General features: G+C 33.1%; 2 protein-coding genes across 2 annotated transcripts; both read right to left on the minus strand.

The window, feature by feature from the left end:
- Nucleotides 1-1,399: 1,399 nt before the first annotated feature.
- On the minus strand, nt 1,400-3,153 carry LOC140172874 (F-box/kelch-repeat protein At3g23880-like). Its single transcript, XM_025824950.3, has 2 exons — nt 3,053-3,153; nt 1,400-2,980 (listed from the first exon to the last, which is right to left on the minus strand). Exon 2 carries the CDS (start codon nt 2,977-2,979, stop codon nt 1,651-1,653), a length of 1,329 nt encoding a protein of 442 aa, XP_025680735.1. The 5' UTR covers nt 2,980; nt 3,053-3,153; the 3' UTR covers nt 1,400-1,650.
- Nucleotides 3,154-8,790: 5,637 nt separating this feature from the next.
- On the minus strand, nt 8,791-12,495 carry LOC112782533 (uncharacterized). Its single transcript, XM_025824952.3, has 7 exons — nt 12,100-12,495; nt 11,830-11,999; nt 10,649-10,725; nt 10,500-10,565; nt 10,297-10,371; nt 10,077-10,151; nt 8,791-9,686 (listed from the first exon to the last, which is right to left on the minus strand). Exons 1-7 carry the CDS (start codon nt 12,249-12,251, stop codon nt 9,252-9,254), a joined length of 1,050 nt encoding a protein of 349 aa, XP_025680737.1. The 5' UTR covers nt 12,252-12,495; the 3' UTR covers nt 8,791-9,251.
- Nucleotides 12,496-20,621: the final 8,126 nt, after the last annotated feature.

A 20,621-nucleotide genomic window follows, 5' to 3' on the forward strand; every position in this document is an offset into this window, starting at 1 on the left:
TGTAATTCGAACCTAGTTGGTTCGAACTAGGATTGAGAGTAATTCGAAATAGGTGAGTTCGAATTAGTCAAAGTTTGCCTCGAATAGTAATTCGAACTATGTTGTTAAAAATTTAATAATTTATTTAAAAAAATTATTAAAAAAATTAATAATTTAAAAATTAAAAAATATATATTATTCCATACAAAATAATTAAAAAATATATTTTATTCTATACAAAATAAATTTAAAAAATAGCTTAAAAGATGTTATGAGTACTATAAAAGTTTGTAATATTCTATTGATTTAGGTAAATACATGATAAAAATATTTTTTCTTTAATTTCTAAATTATTAGTGATTATGTTGAGTATTTTTTTAATGTCCTAAGTCATTAGGACATTACAAATTTTATAGTACTTCTAACATTTTTTAAGTCATTTTTTAAATTATTTTGCATAGAATAAAATATTTTTTTGTGGTATAATTTAAATAATTTTATTAAAATAATTTTAGTAAATTTATTTAAATTATATAGTGAGATATTATATGATTCGAATTACGCATGTGGAAGTTAGAATCACTCTGATTCAAATTATATGGTGAGCAATTCGAATTCTATACAATACTCTTCTGCCCATTCTTGATAGCTAATGAATATTTTTTAATAAATTTATTTAAATTATACCACAAAAAAATATTTTATTCTATGCAAAATAATTTAAAAAATGGCTTAAAAAATTTTAGAAGTACTATAAAAATATGTAATGTCCTAATGACTTAGGACACTAAAGAAATATTCTACATAGTCACTAATAATTTAGAAATTAAAGAAAAAATATTTTTATCATGTATTTACCTAAATCACTAGAATATTACAAACTTTTATAGTATTCATAACAACTTTTAAGCCATTTTTTAAAATTATTTTGTATAGAATAAAATATATTTTTAAATTATTTTGTATGAAATAAAATATTTTCTTTCATTTCTAAATTATTATTGACTATGTAGAATATTTTATTTAAAATTTGAGTACATTCATGTATTTACCTAAGTTATTAGAACATTACAAATTTTTATAGTACTCCTAATATTTTTTAAGCCATTTTTTTAAATTATTTTGCATAGGATAAAATATTATTTGTAGTATAATTTAAAAAAATTTATTAAAAAATTTTATTAAAAAGTATTCATGAACTATTAAAAATGAACAGAAAAGTATTGTATGGAATTAGAATTGATAGCTCATTAATATTTTAAAAAAAGTCTCGTAATTAAATATTTTGTTAGCTTTTTTTTAACGTATGAAATAAAATATATATTTTTTTAATTTTTAAATTATTAATTTTTTTAATAAATTTTTTTAATAAATTATTAATTTTTTAACAGCATAATTCGAATTACTATTCGAGACAAACTTTGACTAATTCCAACCAACTAGGAATTACTTGCTGAAGCGCCAAACCTGTAATTCGAACTCACCTAGTTCGAATTACTCTCGATCCTAATTCGAAACACGATTGGTATTCATGTATGTATGGTTCAGTTCGATTCATAAGGAAGCTACTTAAAAAAAATGGAAAAAACAAGGCACCACATAATGATAATAAAGTTATGGATTGAAGAGACCGTGCAGGATATTCTTCACCAAATGAAGAGGCTTAAGAGATTATAGGCTTGGCTTAAATAACCGCATTTCAGATGAGCAAGTTGGAAGACCAAAGTGCGAGGGTGAAACTAAGCTTTCATAATAGATGTGATATGTCCTTCCGCCTACACCCCGAGACAAAGGACGGAGTTGGGTCATGCCATCACCGGAGCTGTCAATATTAGGAAAATCTATGCTGCCATCGTTCAAGTTACATAAAACAAACTTGCAACTAGGAGAAATCACCAGTAGAACATCATTTTTCAACATGTACACAGGCACTAATGAAAAATTTCTAGGAGGATCAAGGAGTAGTGGGTGGTGGGGGATTATGGCCAATTTAGTCCAAGATTGAGGAACTCCATACTCCTTCATCATCCAGAGAGTCCAATGAGTTTTCTTAGTCTCATAACAAACAGCAAGACAACCCCTCAAGATACTCAAATGGGGAAACACACGGAGAGCATCATCTGAATCCCTACTGGGAAGGGAAATCTGACTATAAGTCTCTTTCACCAAGTCAAGGGAAAGAACTGCTACAAAACTAGTACGACTGCTGCAAAGAAGCCAATTAAGGGTGCCAGTGCCACTAACAAAAAGCCCTACCGGAGCCAACAGAATAGTCTTGTTATTGGGGTCATGTAGTCTATATGGGAAATCCTGAATTGTTCTCCAGGTAGATTTTGGGCCGAATGTGAAAATTCTGGTGAAAGATTCACCTGATTTCTTTTCCACAATGACGAAAAGCTTATACTTGTCGTTCACATGATCATAACCGAATCCACAGACGCTGAATATACCGCCAATTTCAAGCGGCTGAGATGTGAATCCGGTGCAGGGGTTCCACAGCATGGCACGAGGGCTCAATAATCCATCCTCACGCTGCTTATCGTGCAAGCACAGCAATCCATTACAAGTGCCAATCATGCGAAGGTAGCGTCGTCCCTCATAGCCAACTACTTTGGTGGGTTCGTGGGGACGGTTCTCGAACACAGATCGGACGGAGAAAACTCCGATTGTGGGGTATGAGTGCCAGGTGCTATTATAGGCAATACGCGGGTGGGTCAAGGCTGGATCCATCGCCATTGAACGTCGAAGGTGGTCCTTGGCAAATTGGGAACTGGAAATTAGGGTTCTCCATGAACTGCAGACACTGTTCCTTAATCGAACGAGAGACCTTGCCGGAATCCTCAGCAGGATTTCCGCTATGAGCTCGTCCAGAAGGATAGGCGGTGGTTTTGTGGTGGTACAGCGGAGCAGTTCCGGCCACCCCTCGGTGGTTGTGACAACCTTGCCCTTCCTCGCAACAGTATCATCATCATCATCATCAGGAATGGGACCCCTCTTCATTCTCTACAACAGCAGGAATAAGAAATCAAAAACAATATAATTCTAACAAATCTACTCTCAAGATAAAACATACATTGAGATGAGATAGCGGAGGAGGAAGACGGCGGTCAGCACGGGCACGGGGCTGCCGCAACTTCTTCGATGAAATTTTGGAACTCCGGAATCCGGATCTATCCAATGTTATTTAACTAGTTAACCACTTATCTTATCTCTCCTTCTGATATATTCAACATATTTATCTTTCTTCTTTTCAAAAAAAAATTTTAAATAATTTTTTTTTAATTATTTAATTTCCATAATATCTTATTACAATTATATTTGTTATTTCGTTCTGATTTTACTATGTTCAAGTGACTATCAAAGATTTTATCTTTGAATTAAATATAGACAATATTAACTTGATCAAATTATTTTAGTCTATAAAAAAATATTTTTTCAATAAAGAAAGATTTGTTTTTCATTTATTTAGTGTATTTGTTAAATTTTAATAATAAAAAAAAATATTAACAAAATAATTAAAAAAAAAAATTTTCTAGTAGATTGTAGATGAAGTACATGCTGTTCTACTAGTAACGGATTTCTTCAACAATTTCAACATTCTTACTTATGATAATCTTTCCTACTAGTAGATTTTAGATGAAGTACATGCTGTCCTATTAGTAGGAGAATTCTTCAACAGTCTCAACATATAGAATACACAGAAATGCAGGAATGGATCCTTTTTTTTTCTAATGGAGTAAAAGTATAATTTTTCATTATTAATTTTATAAGTGGGACTTAAAATGTCAAACTCTCGAGTTAAATCGTAAATTCGTACGAGTTTACGAGTTTAGATATGGAATCGAGTTGACTCGGTCATACACTCTATCCTGAGTAAACTCGGCTAGATTCAGCTAGACTCGGTCAGACTCGATCAAACTCGGACAAACTCGTGAGTCTAGGACCGAGTTAGCGAGTTTGTATTTTTCTTCATTTTTGCTAAAAAAATGTCTTTTTGAAACAAAAAAAAAACACTTTTTTTTATTAGGGTTACGATAATACTCCCAAAGAATGAAAGAAAACTCACTCACAACTCACTCATCTGCATCGTTTCTCTCAAGTCTCACTTTCTTCATGTTCTGCCGCAGTCGTCGTTCACCGTCGAGCTGCTGCTATTTGCCTGCGTCTGCTACCTCTGCTCTGATTTGCGCCATTGTCTTTGTGAATTTTATCTATGTTGCCCTCTACTTTGTATTTCTTCACATCTCCACTATCCGCAACTCCATTGTGCTATCACCGTTCACGAGTTTGACTACTTCTCCTACAATCCTATCTCTACTATGGTTTGTGCCGTCGTGAAATCTATGACTCTTTGTCGCCATCATTTCGTGCTACTGCTATACCCTTGTCTTCGATCTGCTGTTGCTAGGACTTTGCCCCTTCTTTTCTTCTGTATCCTCTATTTTGTGTATGCCTTTTGCCCTTTCTTTTAGCCTTTGCTTCTTGATTTAGTTTTTTTTTTCTTTTTAAATTTTATTGCTTCTAATTTTAGTTTATTGCTTATCGTTTATGTTAAATGGCCAGATGGTTCATCCATTCATGGCTGATTAGTAATTAATTATTTTGAATAGAGTTAATTTGATTATTTGATATTGTTCAATATTCAATTAAAGATTTAGTATTACAGATTTAGAATTTTTAATTTTGTGTGTTCTATGTTGTATTTGTATAATAATTATTATAAATGATTTGAATGTGTATTTTAAAGTATTTGTTATAATGTATGCTCCTATTTTAATTTATTATGTGCTTTAAGATTGATATTATTAATTTTAAGGGTTAGAATTGAGTAAATATACATTATATATATATATATATATATATATATATATATATATATATATATATATATATATATATATATAACTTCATAACAGGTGAACTCGTACGAGTCTACGAGTTAACTCGCGAGTCGAGTCTAGGTCAGCTCCACGAGTTTACTTAGACTCGCGAGTTTGACAACCTTGAGTGGGACTAAAAAAAATATAAGAAAGAGAATAATAAAAAATTAAAAATTATACTTTATTTTTTTAATTTTTTTTTTTTACAATTAGGAGGATCCATTCTAAAAAAAATGATTATTTTCGTAATTATTATCTCATTTAAATCATAGAAGATCATGATTTTATTATTATTTATCAATCTTTCGAAATGATTAACAAATCAAATCTAAATCTTAAGGTAAACGTTTATAATAATAATATAAATTTTAATATTATTAACAAATAGATCCCTAATATACTTAAACTTTATTATTATATAAAAATATCAACTAAATATAATTTTAAATTATTAAAATATAACGAGTAATTACTTACTATCATTGCCTTTTAATGTCATCAACCCATAAAAAAATTTATTATTATTATTATTATTATTATTATTATTATTATTATTATTATTATTGGAATTCTTACTATAAATTACTAATAATGACTATAATGATTTGTAAAATTTCTTGTTCCTCAAGCTTATATTATAAATCATAAAATTTTAGGGTATAGTACTAAATTGGTCCTTATGTTTGGGCATAATTCTGTTTTAGTCCTTAAGGTTTAAAGTATTCTATTTGAATCCAAAAAAGTTTCATTTAGCATCAATTTAGTTCCACAGTGAAGTCAAAATTAAATAATTAACGGAATGTCTTACATAACAACAGTACAAAAACAAAATCAATAATGGAGAATAAGTACAGGCTCCAGAGACACAAAATCAACCGTGGATGCATCAATACATTCATTTATTATTTTTTTTATAATATAAATAAAATATTTTCTATAGAACTAAAGAGTCATCCCAATCCACCTACCAAGTTATTCCTTGGCCGCTACTTTTCTCTTGTATCATGAATACTGTTTGGTTTCGTCAGAATAAGTATATCTTTGAAGAGGATCGAACTATGCCAGAGGATACTATCTATTTGGCTGCTCTTCGGCTAGCTCAAGATTACGCTGCTACCCTGAGTTTATCAGAATAAGGAGAAATGTTGGTTCTTTTATGGAAAAGCAGATTTATTCGTCTATCCCAATCCTCTCCCCCCCTTCCTCTTTTATTAGACTAAATACAGATGGTTCAGTGTTAAAGGAGGGAAAGGTTGCATGTGGTGTATTTTGCGGGATCATAAAGGACAATTCTTAGCTTGTTTTAGCGCCAATCTAGGTGTTTATATTGTTACTGTGCCTAAATTGTGGGGTATACTTCTTGATACGGAATTAGCTATTCATTTGGGTATTGCTAATCTCGCTATTGAGGTTGATTCTAGAGTTGCAGTTTCGTTTGTATCTGAATAATACTATCGATCTCCATGAAGTTCACATGCTCATCGTGGCTATTAAAGACAGGTTCAGCAAGTTTTTAAGTTAGAAGCTTCGCCATAAATTTCGAAAAGCAAATTGATTTTTCGATCGTTTAACATCTAATAGTCACTCTCTGAAATTTGATTGTAATTTCTTTTATAATTTATCTTCCTATATTTCGTCTTATTTTCTTTTTAATGTCATGACGTCTCCTTTTCTAGAATAATTTTTAGGTAGTGTCTTTGGGTTTTTTACCTCGTTGTTTATCAAAAAATATATAAATTATATTATTTTAATTTAAATGTTATCAAACACTTACTATTTTATCATGTTGATATTTTGAATTCAATTCCTACACTTAATTCCTAAGGATTTGACGCAGAAATCTCAAATTTTTTGGATAACCAAAGTCCAATGACTTATGTTTAACTTATGTTAATATTGCTGTGTATAATTTTAAATTTTTATTTTATTATTTTTTTAAATAAAATTTATTATACTTATATTTATTTTTAAATTATTTATGTTTATCTTTTTTTAATAAAATTATCTAAAAATTTTGGTGATTTTAACTTATTTTAAAATTTAAAATTAATTTTATAGTATAAAATGGTAACAATATTCTCTCGTAATATATAACAACAATATATAATAAAAATCCTTCGACTTTTCTTTTCTTATTTTTCATACTTTTATTAATAATTTACATAACTATGAGTGTATATTATATGGAGAAAAAATTTAAAATGAAAAATTGGTAAAATAAATAAATAAATAAAAAGATCCTAAAAGATGGGAAAACATCCACATGAGGCCTTAGCTAAGACGCTCATCAGTGCTCCCCGACGCCTAAGTGGCCGGACCAATTCCCAGCAACTCTCTCCTCCGTCGCTGCAGCCTTCCTCCGACGGAAACTTCGGCAATGGCGCGGGCTCATTCCGTTCTTGCCTCATCTTAATGTCACTCAGATCCATTTGCAACGGAAACTTCACCGTTCCAAACATCCCGTTGTAACGCTTATTATTTGAGCTGCAGCTCTTCCGGCACCGCCTTTCCATGCAGGACGGTGATCTAAGCAGGGCGGTAAAGCCGTTGGTCCGACCGGAGTTTTGCTTGGCCAAAGTCTCTGGTTTACTCAGCTCCGAATCCGGTCTGGTTTGACGAGTTATGACTTTGCCGCAAAAAACGACGTCGTTGGGAACGGTTGGGGAAACAGCTTTGGGGAACTCGAAGTTGGAGTGAGATGCAGGTCTAGTTTCAAGTAAATTCTGGTAACGTTCCATAATTTGTTAGTGGCTAATGGATTCACAGTGAAAATTCAAAATTGTTTGAAGCTAGTTGTGGATGTTAGTTAATTGGGAGTGGAACACAGAGAAGCATTTATAGTTGGTTGTGTGGTTCAACGTTTATGATACGTCATTTTTTTCCTCTCTTTTTTTAATTATTTTGTGATATAATAATAAATTAATACACGCAGAGTAAGAATTACTCTTCCCTTTGTAAGAACTAGACGTTTTTTCTAGATAGAGATTGTAGAGGAAGTTGACTGGGTAAGGTTTTGTTTCCACGGTATCAGCACGGCTAGGGTTAGCTCAGTTATAAATAAACTAGTTCTAGAAAGTAAGAAACAAAAGGGGATCCAGAAGAATTGCACTGTATTTCAAAATGGTTCTAGAATCCGTCCATTATTTATTTAAACCAGCATTATTTCTTACTATCGTTTATTGACTCCAAGAAATATTGTCTTTAAGACTCCTTATATATGGAATATATTTATCATTCTTTAATTAATTTATACTTATATGCTTTTTGTTTTTTTAAGATATTGATAAGTTCAGGTGAATTTGACATTGCAAAATTAGGAGATATATTTTCATGTTAATTAGTTTGTGTTTCAACTTCCAAACCTCTGTTGTCAATCCTCTTTGGCTTTCTCATACTTATACTAAATATTGGTTGATGTTATTTAGTTTGTACAATCGCATAAATCAACATAATATTGTTTATAAATATTAAAAAAATTAGTGTATATTTTTATAAATAAACTGAAAAACGTTATACATAGTAACCTAATCTCAGGCAACATAAGTGCAACACAGCAACTTGCTGTATATAAAGGAATCTAAATTAGTTTTTAAAATAAAAAATGGGAAAAGGTTAGGAATAATCATTTTTTAAGCCAATAAACAAAAACAACTATCTTTTTCTTTAAACTCTTTATTTCTTAAAAAAAAAAACTAAAATAAAAATAAAATCATTGTTGCTTAGAAAAGAAAAATTGAGAAGGTGGTGAAGCCCATGCAGCTTCGTGATCACCATCCTCATCCACAACGTCTTCAACTTGTTTCTACACTCCCATAGGATACTGGTAGTAGACGCTTACGGATGCGCATTTGCAAAAGCTACATGGTTAGAACAGCATAGGTACTAATTTGTCCCAAAAGACTTGCCAATTAACACATGTAACACATTGACATGATAAAACCATGCAACATTCCATTATAAGATACATTACTTATGAATGGCGAATAAGAATACATAGTCGCACAAAATGCTAACTATCGCCTTCCATTTAAGATATATTACTTACAGGTAATTTAAATGTTCTCGTTTTACAAAATTACATGAAAAGTGATACCATCAAAAGCATGGCCAATACTACTATTGCAATTCAAACCGATAAAAAAATTCCGACCATAAGCGATTTAAGAATCTGTTAGCGGTACATTATATGGCCAATACCAACCAGGCACAAATACCAACCACCATATGGCTTAGTACAATGACATCTAGATTTGTAAACTCAAATAGACAAATGAACCATGCCTCGTTAATTTGGAGTCCAGCTACTAAGACTGACTCCAATATCAACATATATGGTCATCGAACAAATTGTTGAACAATTCAAATGATCAGCATACTGCCTCTAGGCTTCATCTACTGTCCCATGTTAGGGGGAGGTGGAGGCATCCGGACACCCTGATTCTGCATTTGTTGGGATGGGAAACCTTGGGGTGGAGGTGGCATTGACGGCGGTCTAGAACCCATGTTGAAACCTCCTGATGTGCCACTGCCAACTGGGGGAGGGGGCGGGATAGATGGCATTCCACCAGGAGGTGCAGGTCTGGGACCATTTGCCATAGGAGGAGGGGGTGGCAATGATCCTGGCATTGGAGGTGGAGGGGCTCTAGGAGGATTTCCAATAGGTGCACCAGGAGGTAGCCCCTGTGGAGGAGGAGGAGGTGGTGGTGGAGCTTGAGGTGGCGGGGGCATGGGCCTTGGTGGAACACCAGGTGCTGCTGTACCATTGGCAGTAGATGGGGGCTGTGGTTTGTTTGCCTCTGGTGGCTTGGATTTAAAATACAATTGTAGCTGCATAAAAATATCAATTTCATCATCAATGACAGGTGACAAATCGAATATCATTGAGCACACCATATGAACAAAAAGAACAAGCAATAGCCAGAAAGAAATTAAACAACCAGATTCAAGGCCATGTGGCTGTAGAGCCATGCCATTTTTCCAATATTAAATGTGTTAAAGCTCTCGGGATCAGTGCATATTATTTCCTTGGCTTAACATACTATAGGTTCTGCTTCTAATTTTTCGTCCAAAAAAAGGGGTTCAGAAAGATATATTAATTCAATGCTCCCAGATCACTTTCCCAATTCCCTAAGGAAAAATATCAAATTATTCCCCAATTCCACGCAAAATATGTACTTTCATTAAAAAAAAAAAATGGGAAACAGGAGGAAAGTATACCGTGAACATCTTTGAATCTGGGTCCCAGTGTGAGAAAAATTTTGGTGTAGACTTATCAATCTCCGTGCTAGGGACCTGTAAATACAGATTAATCAACAAAAGAAAGAATTTTCTCAACTCAGCACAAATGGACTAAGGCCCAATAAAAATTCACTATAATTCTTTTTCCTTAGAAAAAATATAAAAAAGACAAAAGGGATAAACAAGAGCAGTGATTTACCTTGAAAGCAATGATTTCATATGGTTCAGCCGCAAACAAAAGATATTGATATCTTTTATCAAATGGTTGCACCCTCTGTGAAAAAATGTGACCAGAGAGAGGGAAAAAGTAATTTATTTTAGACCATGCTTTCATTGAGGACAAAAAGAATGCAACTTAACACAGAAAGATAGTGATAAGCCAATAAAATGACACAGTCCCACCTGCTCATAAGAAGACATAAATCGGTGCCTTGGCTTTGTTAGGTCTTCAATCTCAGGATATTCAATCTGTATAATTCGGAAAAATAATAAATTAAGAAAGTTACGAGGCAGAAGGGAAACTGAAGAAGTAAAGATAACCTAAAAAATACCTGGAAAAGCAGAGATCGTTGCTTTGTCTCTGGATCATATTGCTTTGTCACCCGATATCCAGGTCGACCAATCTTGACTGCCAAAATATAAAATATTTCCGCATTATATTCTTATGTTAAATAGGGTTTCTTTTATAAAATAAAAGATTAAAAAAAAAATCAACCACAAAGTAATATTGACAGCATCTTGCATCTCACTCTGTATAAAACCACTCTCATAGTACGCAAGACACAAATCAGTTCAAATGGAATAATATCATCTCATTCATCATTATAATCACACAATTATGGAGAGCCACATTTGTGTTGTTTTCTAATATGTCCCATAATTCCATAACATATCATGTAGAAAATAATAAGTTGAAGTCCCACAAATAGGCATGGATACTAATCTCATATTCTGATCAAGCACAACATAGCTATAAAGAAAACCCCAAGTTGTGAAGTTATCCCCGTTCACTAGGTACGCCGAATTAGCATTCATAATCCATATAACCCACATCAAAATATGTAAAGAAAATGTTTGGACCTATAAAATCAATTTGAAAACTACGGGCGGAGAATGATTTTTGAGCAGCCCACTCTTTATCTCTACAAGAGAAGACCAGTAAGTTCTACCCAAGTAGATGTCAATGAAAAATTGAAATTTTAGAAGATATCTGAGAGGGAAAATTGACTGGTCTCTGAGATCAGAAATGTTAAAGAATCGTCTCCAGATTCAGATATCCCTAAGCTTCAGTCATCAAAACAGATAAATCCTATTGTTAGTCCCTGTAAATATTGTTACCCCAAACAACTATTTGTATAACATCCCATCACACGAAATGATACTTTCATATGCTACATACAACCACAACCGCCAATGCAGAATGGAATGTACCCTTACGTTGAACCATGAAATTCAAGATAAATAAATCACAATTGTCACTGACGCTTACAAATTAGTATTAGTATCATTTTCATGCCAGATATTTCATTTTAGCTATTATGTTCTTCTTTTCAAGAGAAAGGGTAGTCCTTAACATTGTGTCCTCGTATGCTCTCAACTCAATCAGTACTTAATTTACTAACACAGACACTAATCTGATTGATAGATTGATATCTATGACTAAACTAGTGATATACTATTTTGATTGAGAATTAGAATTACAAAAAAAAATTAAAATAAAAAAAATAAAAACCTGTTTTGCGAACGGAAACTTTGCGCTTGTGAGGTTGAGGTTGAGCTGGAGCATCTTTAGCTTCACGAGCAGCACGCTTCGCCAAATTCGTTTGATGTCGTTTCCCCTGCGTATGGGCCAAGTAGTTCCCTTCATTGTTGTGCAAAGTCAAGCAAAGCTTGCACTCGTAGCTGAGAAAAAAAAAAAAGCAATTCAATTTATTGAGAATCGCTCGCAACAGAGGAATATTTTCAGAGCTAGGGTTTTAGGGAAACTAGGGTTTTTGTTTACCTTCCGAGGTGATTGCGCATGAAATAAGGATCCTTGGCGAGATCAATGGTCTCGAGGGCAAGCCGCCGGAGACGCTCACGGCGGTCGATGGCTTCGTTCTGAGCGGAGGCGGCGCCGCCGCTCCCTGGCTTGGAACCCCATTCTCGATCCATCTATAATGCTACTCAGCAGAGAGCGGGAATAAGGTAGTGAGGGAGGATGGTAATGGCGAAAGCAGCAAGGCGGTGAGGGCAGCCACGAAGGCAGCAATGGAAGAGAAGAGAGGGAAAGTGAGTGACTGCAGTGATGGCAGAGAAGAGAGGAAGTGAGATTTGAGATTGGGAGTGAGGCAAAGTTGAGACGAGAAATTGAGTTTGAGAAAGAATCAGACAAAATGAGATTAGGTTTTTTTGTGGAAATATATCTGGGGACAACTTAGTAATTTCAATATACCTTTTTTTTGTTTTTTGAAGCAGGGAGAATTGTGGAGAACTATGGAGAGAAATTAACTTAAGAGAGTAAATACTAAATGGTTAAATTAGTTTTTAAAAAAAATATATTTTTTAAATATATTTTTAAAAGATTTTTTTAATTTAATTTATTTTTTAAAAGTTTTTAGTTAATCAGGTTAGCCTTTTTATCATTTTGGTTGTTAAGAATGTTAAAATTTATAAATATAATATATTAAGTGATATCACAACACATATATATTAATCTTAATTAGCGATTAACATGATAAATTTATAAAATTAAATCAAATCAATATCAAATTATCACAAAAAAAAAAAAATCAATATCAGATTAAATTATTCTAATGTCTTAAGATTTCTTTAATTAAATTTTGATTTGATATAATTTTATGAACTTATCATATTAATAGTCAATAGAAATTTTTAAATGTGTATTGTGATGTCATTTAATATGTTACATTAGCAAATTTTGATGGCGTAAACAAAAAAGTGGAAGAAGGACCAACATGATTAACTTAAAATCGTTGAAGGATAAATTTAACTGAAAAAAATCTTTCAAGAACTAATTTAGAGAATAAGTAATCTTTCAAGAACGAATTTGACCATTTTACTCAATAACTTAATAAGACTTAATCAACTTGGTAATTTTTATTACGTGGAGAACTATAATTTCATTATTTTCTTTTCTGCTAACAATCTCTAATACGTAGGAAATCATTAAGCATCCTCTCTCTCCCATACCTAAGAGACTCTCGCTTTGAGGGCTGTCACCACTGCTCAGCCTTGGCAGCGACGGCCTCTTCTCAACCTCCAAACGTCTCCTCCTTTTTCTTTGTTCTTTCTTACCTCACCTACTTTCTTTGGTATTCTTCTCCGAATAAATGACCATTTGTATCCATAAAAGTTGAAAACACTGACATATGTACCCACACTAGATCGAAACTAAACTTGTACCCACGCAAGATGTCCTCTGCGTGACAAAAGTACCCTACGTGGTACTCCAACCCTCCAAAGACAGGGTACTTTTGTCACATGGATGGCATCTTGCGTGGGTACAAGTTTAGTTTCGATTTAGTGTGGGTACATATGTCAGTATTTTTATCTTTTATGGGTACAAATGCTCATTTATTCTTCTTCTCGTTTTCCAATTTTCCTCTTGATTTTCACTTTTTTTTCCTTCTAGTTTGGTTAGATTTGGAAAAATCCTCTCCCAGCCTTTTTCTTACTCGTTTCTTTCCTTTTCTTTCACTTTCTCTTCTCTTATTTTTTTGCTGGTTCTAGTATTTTCTTCTGATTTTAATTTCTTATTTCTTTTAGTTTTAGGTTTATTTTAATTTCTCTTTTTCTCTGTCTACGATTCTCATTGTTGATTGTTATCGGACTTGAGTTTAACTTTGTGTTCCTGATTTTAATAATCCATCCGTGGTGTTTTTTCTCTTTTATAGTGATGCTTTTGGTTCTTTTTATGGTTGCTGCTTGTGATTTAATCCACATATCTTTTCAAATTTAGAAGAAAATTTTTATATTTAGGAAATATTCAGATCTATGTAGAGAAGAAGAAAATATATTTTACTGTCTTGCAGTACATCTGTGTAAATTTAAAAATAAAAGAGACTCAAATTTTTTTCTGTTTTTATTTTTTAAAATTTTAGTAATCGAATATTATGCTTTCTATCAGATTATAATTTAATACATAAGATATTGATCTTCTTATTATCGATGTAAAATTAATATCTATTATATTTGTAAGTGTTATTTGGCTTCTTTATGAATAAAAATATTTCTTTAAAAAAATTAATAGATTAATTCAATGATAATAAAACTTTCACATTATCATTTTACTATTTTTATCAGTTTTATTTTTTCTCTAACCAAAATAGAGACCACAATTATTGGAAAGGTTGAAAAAAAATTGGATTATCGTAACCTCACAATTAGGAGTGGAATGAATACCAAATTCAGTTTTATCTTTTTTTTTTTTAAAGAGGAGATTGTTGCAAAAAATGGATACTAAAATGCATTTTTTTTATAATCTATATAAATCGCGACAGGAGTTTCACAGTTTACGAATACACGTAATTCGCTATTGGAGTGTTGCGAATTACGTGCCAGGGAAAATAAGCATAAATCGCGACAGGGGTATCGCAGTTTACGTGTGAATGACTATTGTGCATAAACCGCGACAAGAGTCTAGCGGTTTATGCGTTAGTGAGCAGTTTGTATAAACATAAAACAAAATAAGTCTATGGTTAACAAAAACATACATAACACACACCTAATTCCATGGAAATAAACTAAGTACAAACACATATAATACAAAAGTACATGATAAATCTGACATACATAGTTTACGTCAATGAAAACATAAAATAGTAAGCTACGACTCCTGCCTGTCCTCACGATGGATATGGACCACGAAGTTGGGAGTTCACAGTTCTATTCCGACTTTGTAGATCTCATCCGGGATGACGACCCTCCGCATTTTCAGCAGCAGATCCCACAGAATCAGATGCTGGAGACCCAGCCCCAGATGGACGTTACGCAGGGGTACCGTCCAGATATGGAGAGTATGCAGCGGTACCAGCCGCAGATGTCTGACCCTCATGGGTTCCAGCCCCAGTTTCATGTAGACCTGAATGAGCCTGCTGCCAGCCTGTATGATAGTTGGTTGGGCATGGGAGGGACACCTCCATCTGCATATGGCGTGGGCATGCCCGTTGAACCTCCAGCATAGTAGCGCTAGAGGCCAGCCAGAGTGAGACGGGCCGCTTGATGTGGTACAGGGTCGCATCTCCTAGGAGCTCGAAACATGTGTAAGAGGAACCTCCTGGGTCTCCGCCCCCTGCCTGCTCAGTGGGTCTATCACCAGGACCACCAGATGCGACCCCTGATGAACCACCTCGACGCTGAGGACGGCCACGCCGGACAAAGTGATCGGCATGTCCGACTCCGTCGCCACCAGATCTGTCATCCTGAATCATGTCATCCAGCCATCGCCACTCCCGGTCTGTAGCCCGGGTACCAACGCGTTGTCGCTGCTCGACGCGCCTGTTATCAGGCACGTCCGGCATCGGAACTCTAGAAGGTGCCTATGACGACCCTCTCTGAACAACATCCTGACTGATCTCCTCGACCCTAGGATCGGCAATCAAGGAATCCGGCGACAGAAACCTATGGGCCACTCTGTACCACTATCACAGAAAGTCTGCGGACGGCCCGGGATCAGGCACCTGGGGATACTCAGGACAGCATCAACCCTGTTCTGCCAACTAAGGTGCCATACCTGATAGTAGCTCGGGAACCATCTGTCCCCACCCCTCCCATCCTTGGCATGGAGCCAGTCTATATTCGAGGCTGGCTCAGGCTCGTGCTAGACGCCACCCAGCTGTGGCAGTACCCTATCCACCTGGTGCCACTCAATGACGATGAAGTATATCAAGCAAGTACATGCACGCCATAACCGACTGTGCTCCTCTGTGAGAATCTCTGGATGAACAACAGCCATCACGTCGAGCGAAGCATAAGGCTCCCAAACAATCTACAGACGTTGACAGAATACATTTATTAGTCCATTAACTAACAAATATATAGTTAATTACTAGATAAAAATTGAAACAAAATGAATAAACTTACATCTCGATCACCTAAGCGGTCCAACGCTAGGCGACGCTGGACGACTCTCTCCTCCTTGCGGTCAGATGTCGGCAAGTAGGTGGCCCACCTGAACGAATACAATGTTATACAATATTAACAGGTAGAACCATAATAAAAAAAAGTTACAGTTCAAGTCTAACTACACAGATTGTATACTTGGAAGCCAATGGGAAGGAATATGTGTCGAATCCCCGCGGCCTGAGGCTAGGAAACCGCCAGAAAATTCATGACTGCAGTAGTTGCAGTGGGCCTGCCAAGCTTGTCACGTTTCTGTTGCCCACCCGACACATGCAACGATATAGCTAGGCCAACGCTATCAACCCCCAGCTATAACTGCCCATATCATCAAGTCTCGCCACAAAGGGCAACCACCGCCGTTGAGCCTGTAAAGACTGCATGCCTCTGCCATAGTCCCGACTCCGATCTCAAATCAATCACCCCACACTTTTCTCTCTTTTCCTCTCTCTAAAAAACCTCTCTTTCTCTCTAAAAAACTTTACAACCACCACAAATGTAATCCGTGAGACCCCTAAAGCGTATTTATACTAACACATAAATCGCTAGACCCTTGTCGCGGTTTATGCTTATTTCCCCTGGCATGTAATCCGCGATACCCCTATAGTGAATTATGTGTATTCATAAACCGCGGGACTCCTATCGCGATTTACATAGATTATGAAAAAAATGCATTTTGATATCTATTTTTCATTTTATGCATTCTGGTAATAATGGATCCTACATTATTTATTATAGTAAATAGTAAATTGCCCACATATATATGTGTGTGTATGTGTGGCATGTATTGATCTTATTTTTTTTAAGACAATACAATTTCTTTTGTCATTTTTAAAAAATACTTAACTATCAAGTTTCATAAACCGCGGGACTCCTGTCGCGATTTACATAGATTATGAAAAAAATGCATTTTGATATCTATTTTTCATTTTATGCATTCTGGTAATAATGGATCCTACATTATTTATTATAGTAAATAGTAAATTGCTATATATATGGCATGTATTGATCTTATTTTTTTTTAAGACAATACAATTTTTTTGTCATTTTTAAAAAATACTTAACTATCAAGTTAACGGTTAACATGCCAAGTTGGTTTTTAATGTTACGCTCTAAGAGGGTTGGATTGGACAATGACTATTTGTCTTTCTCCACGTGAACAAAAAACGAAGTTATTCGGGCTTTCTTAAAACAATGCTTTAAAATTGGGGATAAATATTCACCTCCACCAAAATCAGTCACTAAAATTAGTCACTAATAAAACAGAAAGTGAGTTAAGTTAGTTCATAGATTAGTTCAAACTCGACTCATTAATAGCTTGATAAGCTGAACTCATGAGCTAAACTTGAACTTGAATTTGAACTCATAAATTAAATGAGTCAAGTTTGCGTTTAGATAAGTTCAGCTCATTAGCTCGTGAGTTGACTCAATTATATATAATATTATAATATATAATTTTACATATATATTAATATTTTTAATTGTTTAAAATTTTATAGTTATTTTTTATATATAATTTTGATGTAGGACATAAATAAAAAATTTATAATTGATAGATAGATAATATATTAATTTTTTTAAAAATATTTTTAATATATATAAGTTATAATTTATTGATATAGAATTATAGATTATATTCGTATTATTTGAGTCAGTTCGTGAGCTTTTGTTGAGCCGAATTTGAGCTTACGAAATAGGTTCAATTGTTAATGAGTCAAGCCATGAGCCAAGCTTAATTTTCGTGAGTTGAATTTGAGCTTGGTCTAGCTCAACTCAACTCGACTCACTTCTAACCCTAGTCACCAGTATAAAATACATATTAAAATATAAATACACATTGAAAATAAATTAAACCACACATATATTTATACAAAAATATATTAATAACTGATTTTAATAACTAATTTTAATGTACAAATAGCATTTTAAAATATTCACATAGCATATTTTTCATAAAATCCTTTTGCTCATCTCTCACAATTACTAAAAAAAGTTACTGTGAGACCCAATTTTTTTCTTTTCATTGTTGTCGACCTTTTGAAATTGGAGGGAGCTATGAAGTATTAAACTACTCTTCCATCTTATCTCATGACAACAATAAAGAAGTTTCGTAACCCACAAATTCAGCCCAACTGAATACATAAATTCAATTATAATTTTAGTCTTTATTTTATTAAACTACTCTTCCACCTTAGCCCATGACAACAATAAAAAAGTCTCGTGGCTCACAAATTCAACCTAACAGAATACATAAATTCAATTACAATTTTAGTTTTTATTTTTTATTTTTTTAAGAAAAAAGCTCCTTTAATATATCTTTTTTTAGATACGAAAGATTTACATCTTAAATCTTTTGTAAAGAGAAAAAAAAAAAACTATACATCCAAACAAAATACTTAACTAAATCTTACTAAATTGTTATAACAACTTTTTAAATTACACGCTTCTTTCTCTTTCAACTATAAAACTGATGGTGGAGCTTATGATTAACAGCACTACTATACCCAGAAAATCTTGCCAATCTGGTGGCTCATTCTCTCCATTTGCTAATGCAATGGCCATGATGGCAGCTAGTTCCATCACCCATGAAAGAGGGTTCCACATGAAGCCCAAGAACTTGAGCACCTTGCTCTCCTTCTTTTCTTCCAATCTCTTTTGGCCTTTCTCATTGGTGAGTCCATCCTTGGTACAGTTCAATTCTCGGAACACTTCTTCAACAGGAATCCGCTCAAGATCAACAGTCTCCTTCTTGATGTCTTCGAGGCTCGTCATCTTATTGTTTATTGCTTATTGCTTATGATAAAACTGTGAAAGAATAGAAAAGATGAAAAAAATTTTATTGATTGTTGATTGATTGAATTGAATTGTAAACTATGAGGGTAAAACTAAATATATATAGAGCATTATCCTATGAAAGATAAAAGCAAATAAAGACAAGATAAGAACAACTAAAGATAAGATAAAGAAAAGATAAGATAAGATAATAAAGACTAAAATTGTAATTAAATTTATGTATTCTGTTGGAATGAATTTGTGGGTCACGAGACTTCTTTATTCTTTATTTTCGGCTTGAGAACGTTGCAACAACTTAGCCCATGACAACAATAAAGAAGTCTCGTGGCCCACAAATTCAGCCCAACAGAATACATAAATTTAATTACAATTTTAGTCTTTATTATCTTATCTTTTCTTTATCTTATCTTTAGTTGTTCTTATCTTATCTTTATTTGCTTTTATCTTTTCATAAGACAATGCTTTATATATATTTAGTTTTACCCTCATAATTTACAATTCAATTCAATCAATCAAGAAATACAAAGTATAACATTTTTCCTCTTTTCTTTTCTTATTCTTTCACAATTTTATCATTAAGGATATTTATGGTTTTGACTATTTCAAATACTCGATCGAATCCAATTAGTTTAGATTAAATTTGATTCAATTTCATCGTGATTTAAGTTAGATTCGAAGTCTAAAAATTTAGTCCAATTAAATCATTCAATCGGATTAGACCTAATATTCAAGTTATTTGGCTAAGTGTGATTGACCCAAAAAAATATATATATTATGATGTATATTTATTAATTTTTTATTAATCAATTCATGTAATAATATTTTATATTAAAAAGAGACTAATTTTTATATGTTTTGCAAATATGACTAACACATCAATACTACAAAGAATAAGTTGACAACTTTAACACCAAATTATGAATCAATTGATGAATAATACCTGTAATTTTATGAAATTTAACGTCATAGTTATTTGTGATTGAAATATTTTGTTGCTATTAGTTATTTCAAGTCTCAAAAATTTATTTATTTTGATGCATGACATTGTAAAATATTTTATACTGTCGTGTAATCATATCTGTTTTTTTAAATTATTATTTACGCAATTAATATGAATGATGTTTATTTTTATTGTATAGTATTATGTAATTGAATATACACATAAAATTACTTTACAAATAAAAATTAAATTCCTAATTCTTAAATTATTACTAAGTTAGATTTTTATTCGGTTTCAATCCAATGTTAGTGTGACTTAAAAACAATAAAATTTTATTAGATTTAGAATTGAATAAAAATTTTAAAAATAGACTCAATTAATATTTAAATTCAAATTCGAGCCAAGACAAATATAATATAATTTTATCCTATCTATGAACACTCTTAGAAAAGTAGAAATTACTAACAGTGCTATTAACAAGGTTGTAGACTTAGGGTGTATTTGGCAAACACGTTGGGAAGGAGAGAAGTACGTTTGAGCTTTGTAACATAACAGAGTTTGTTTTTTGTATAGCTGTCAAGTTGGTTAGTTTGTTAGACATAATTATAGCACTATTAGTTAGTAATTTATTTTTCTTTTTGCTATATATATTGTAATTGGTACTCAGTACT

This window comes from Arachis hypogaea, chromosome 20 (genome assembly GCF_003086295.3).
Source record: "Arachis hypogaea cultivar Tifrunner chromosome 20, arahy.Tifrunner.gnm2.J5K5, whole genome shotgun sequence".
Taxonomy (NCBI): Eukaryota; Viridiplantae; Streptophyta; class Magnoliopsida; order Fabales; family Fabaceae; genus Arachis; species Arachis hypogaea.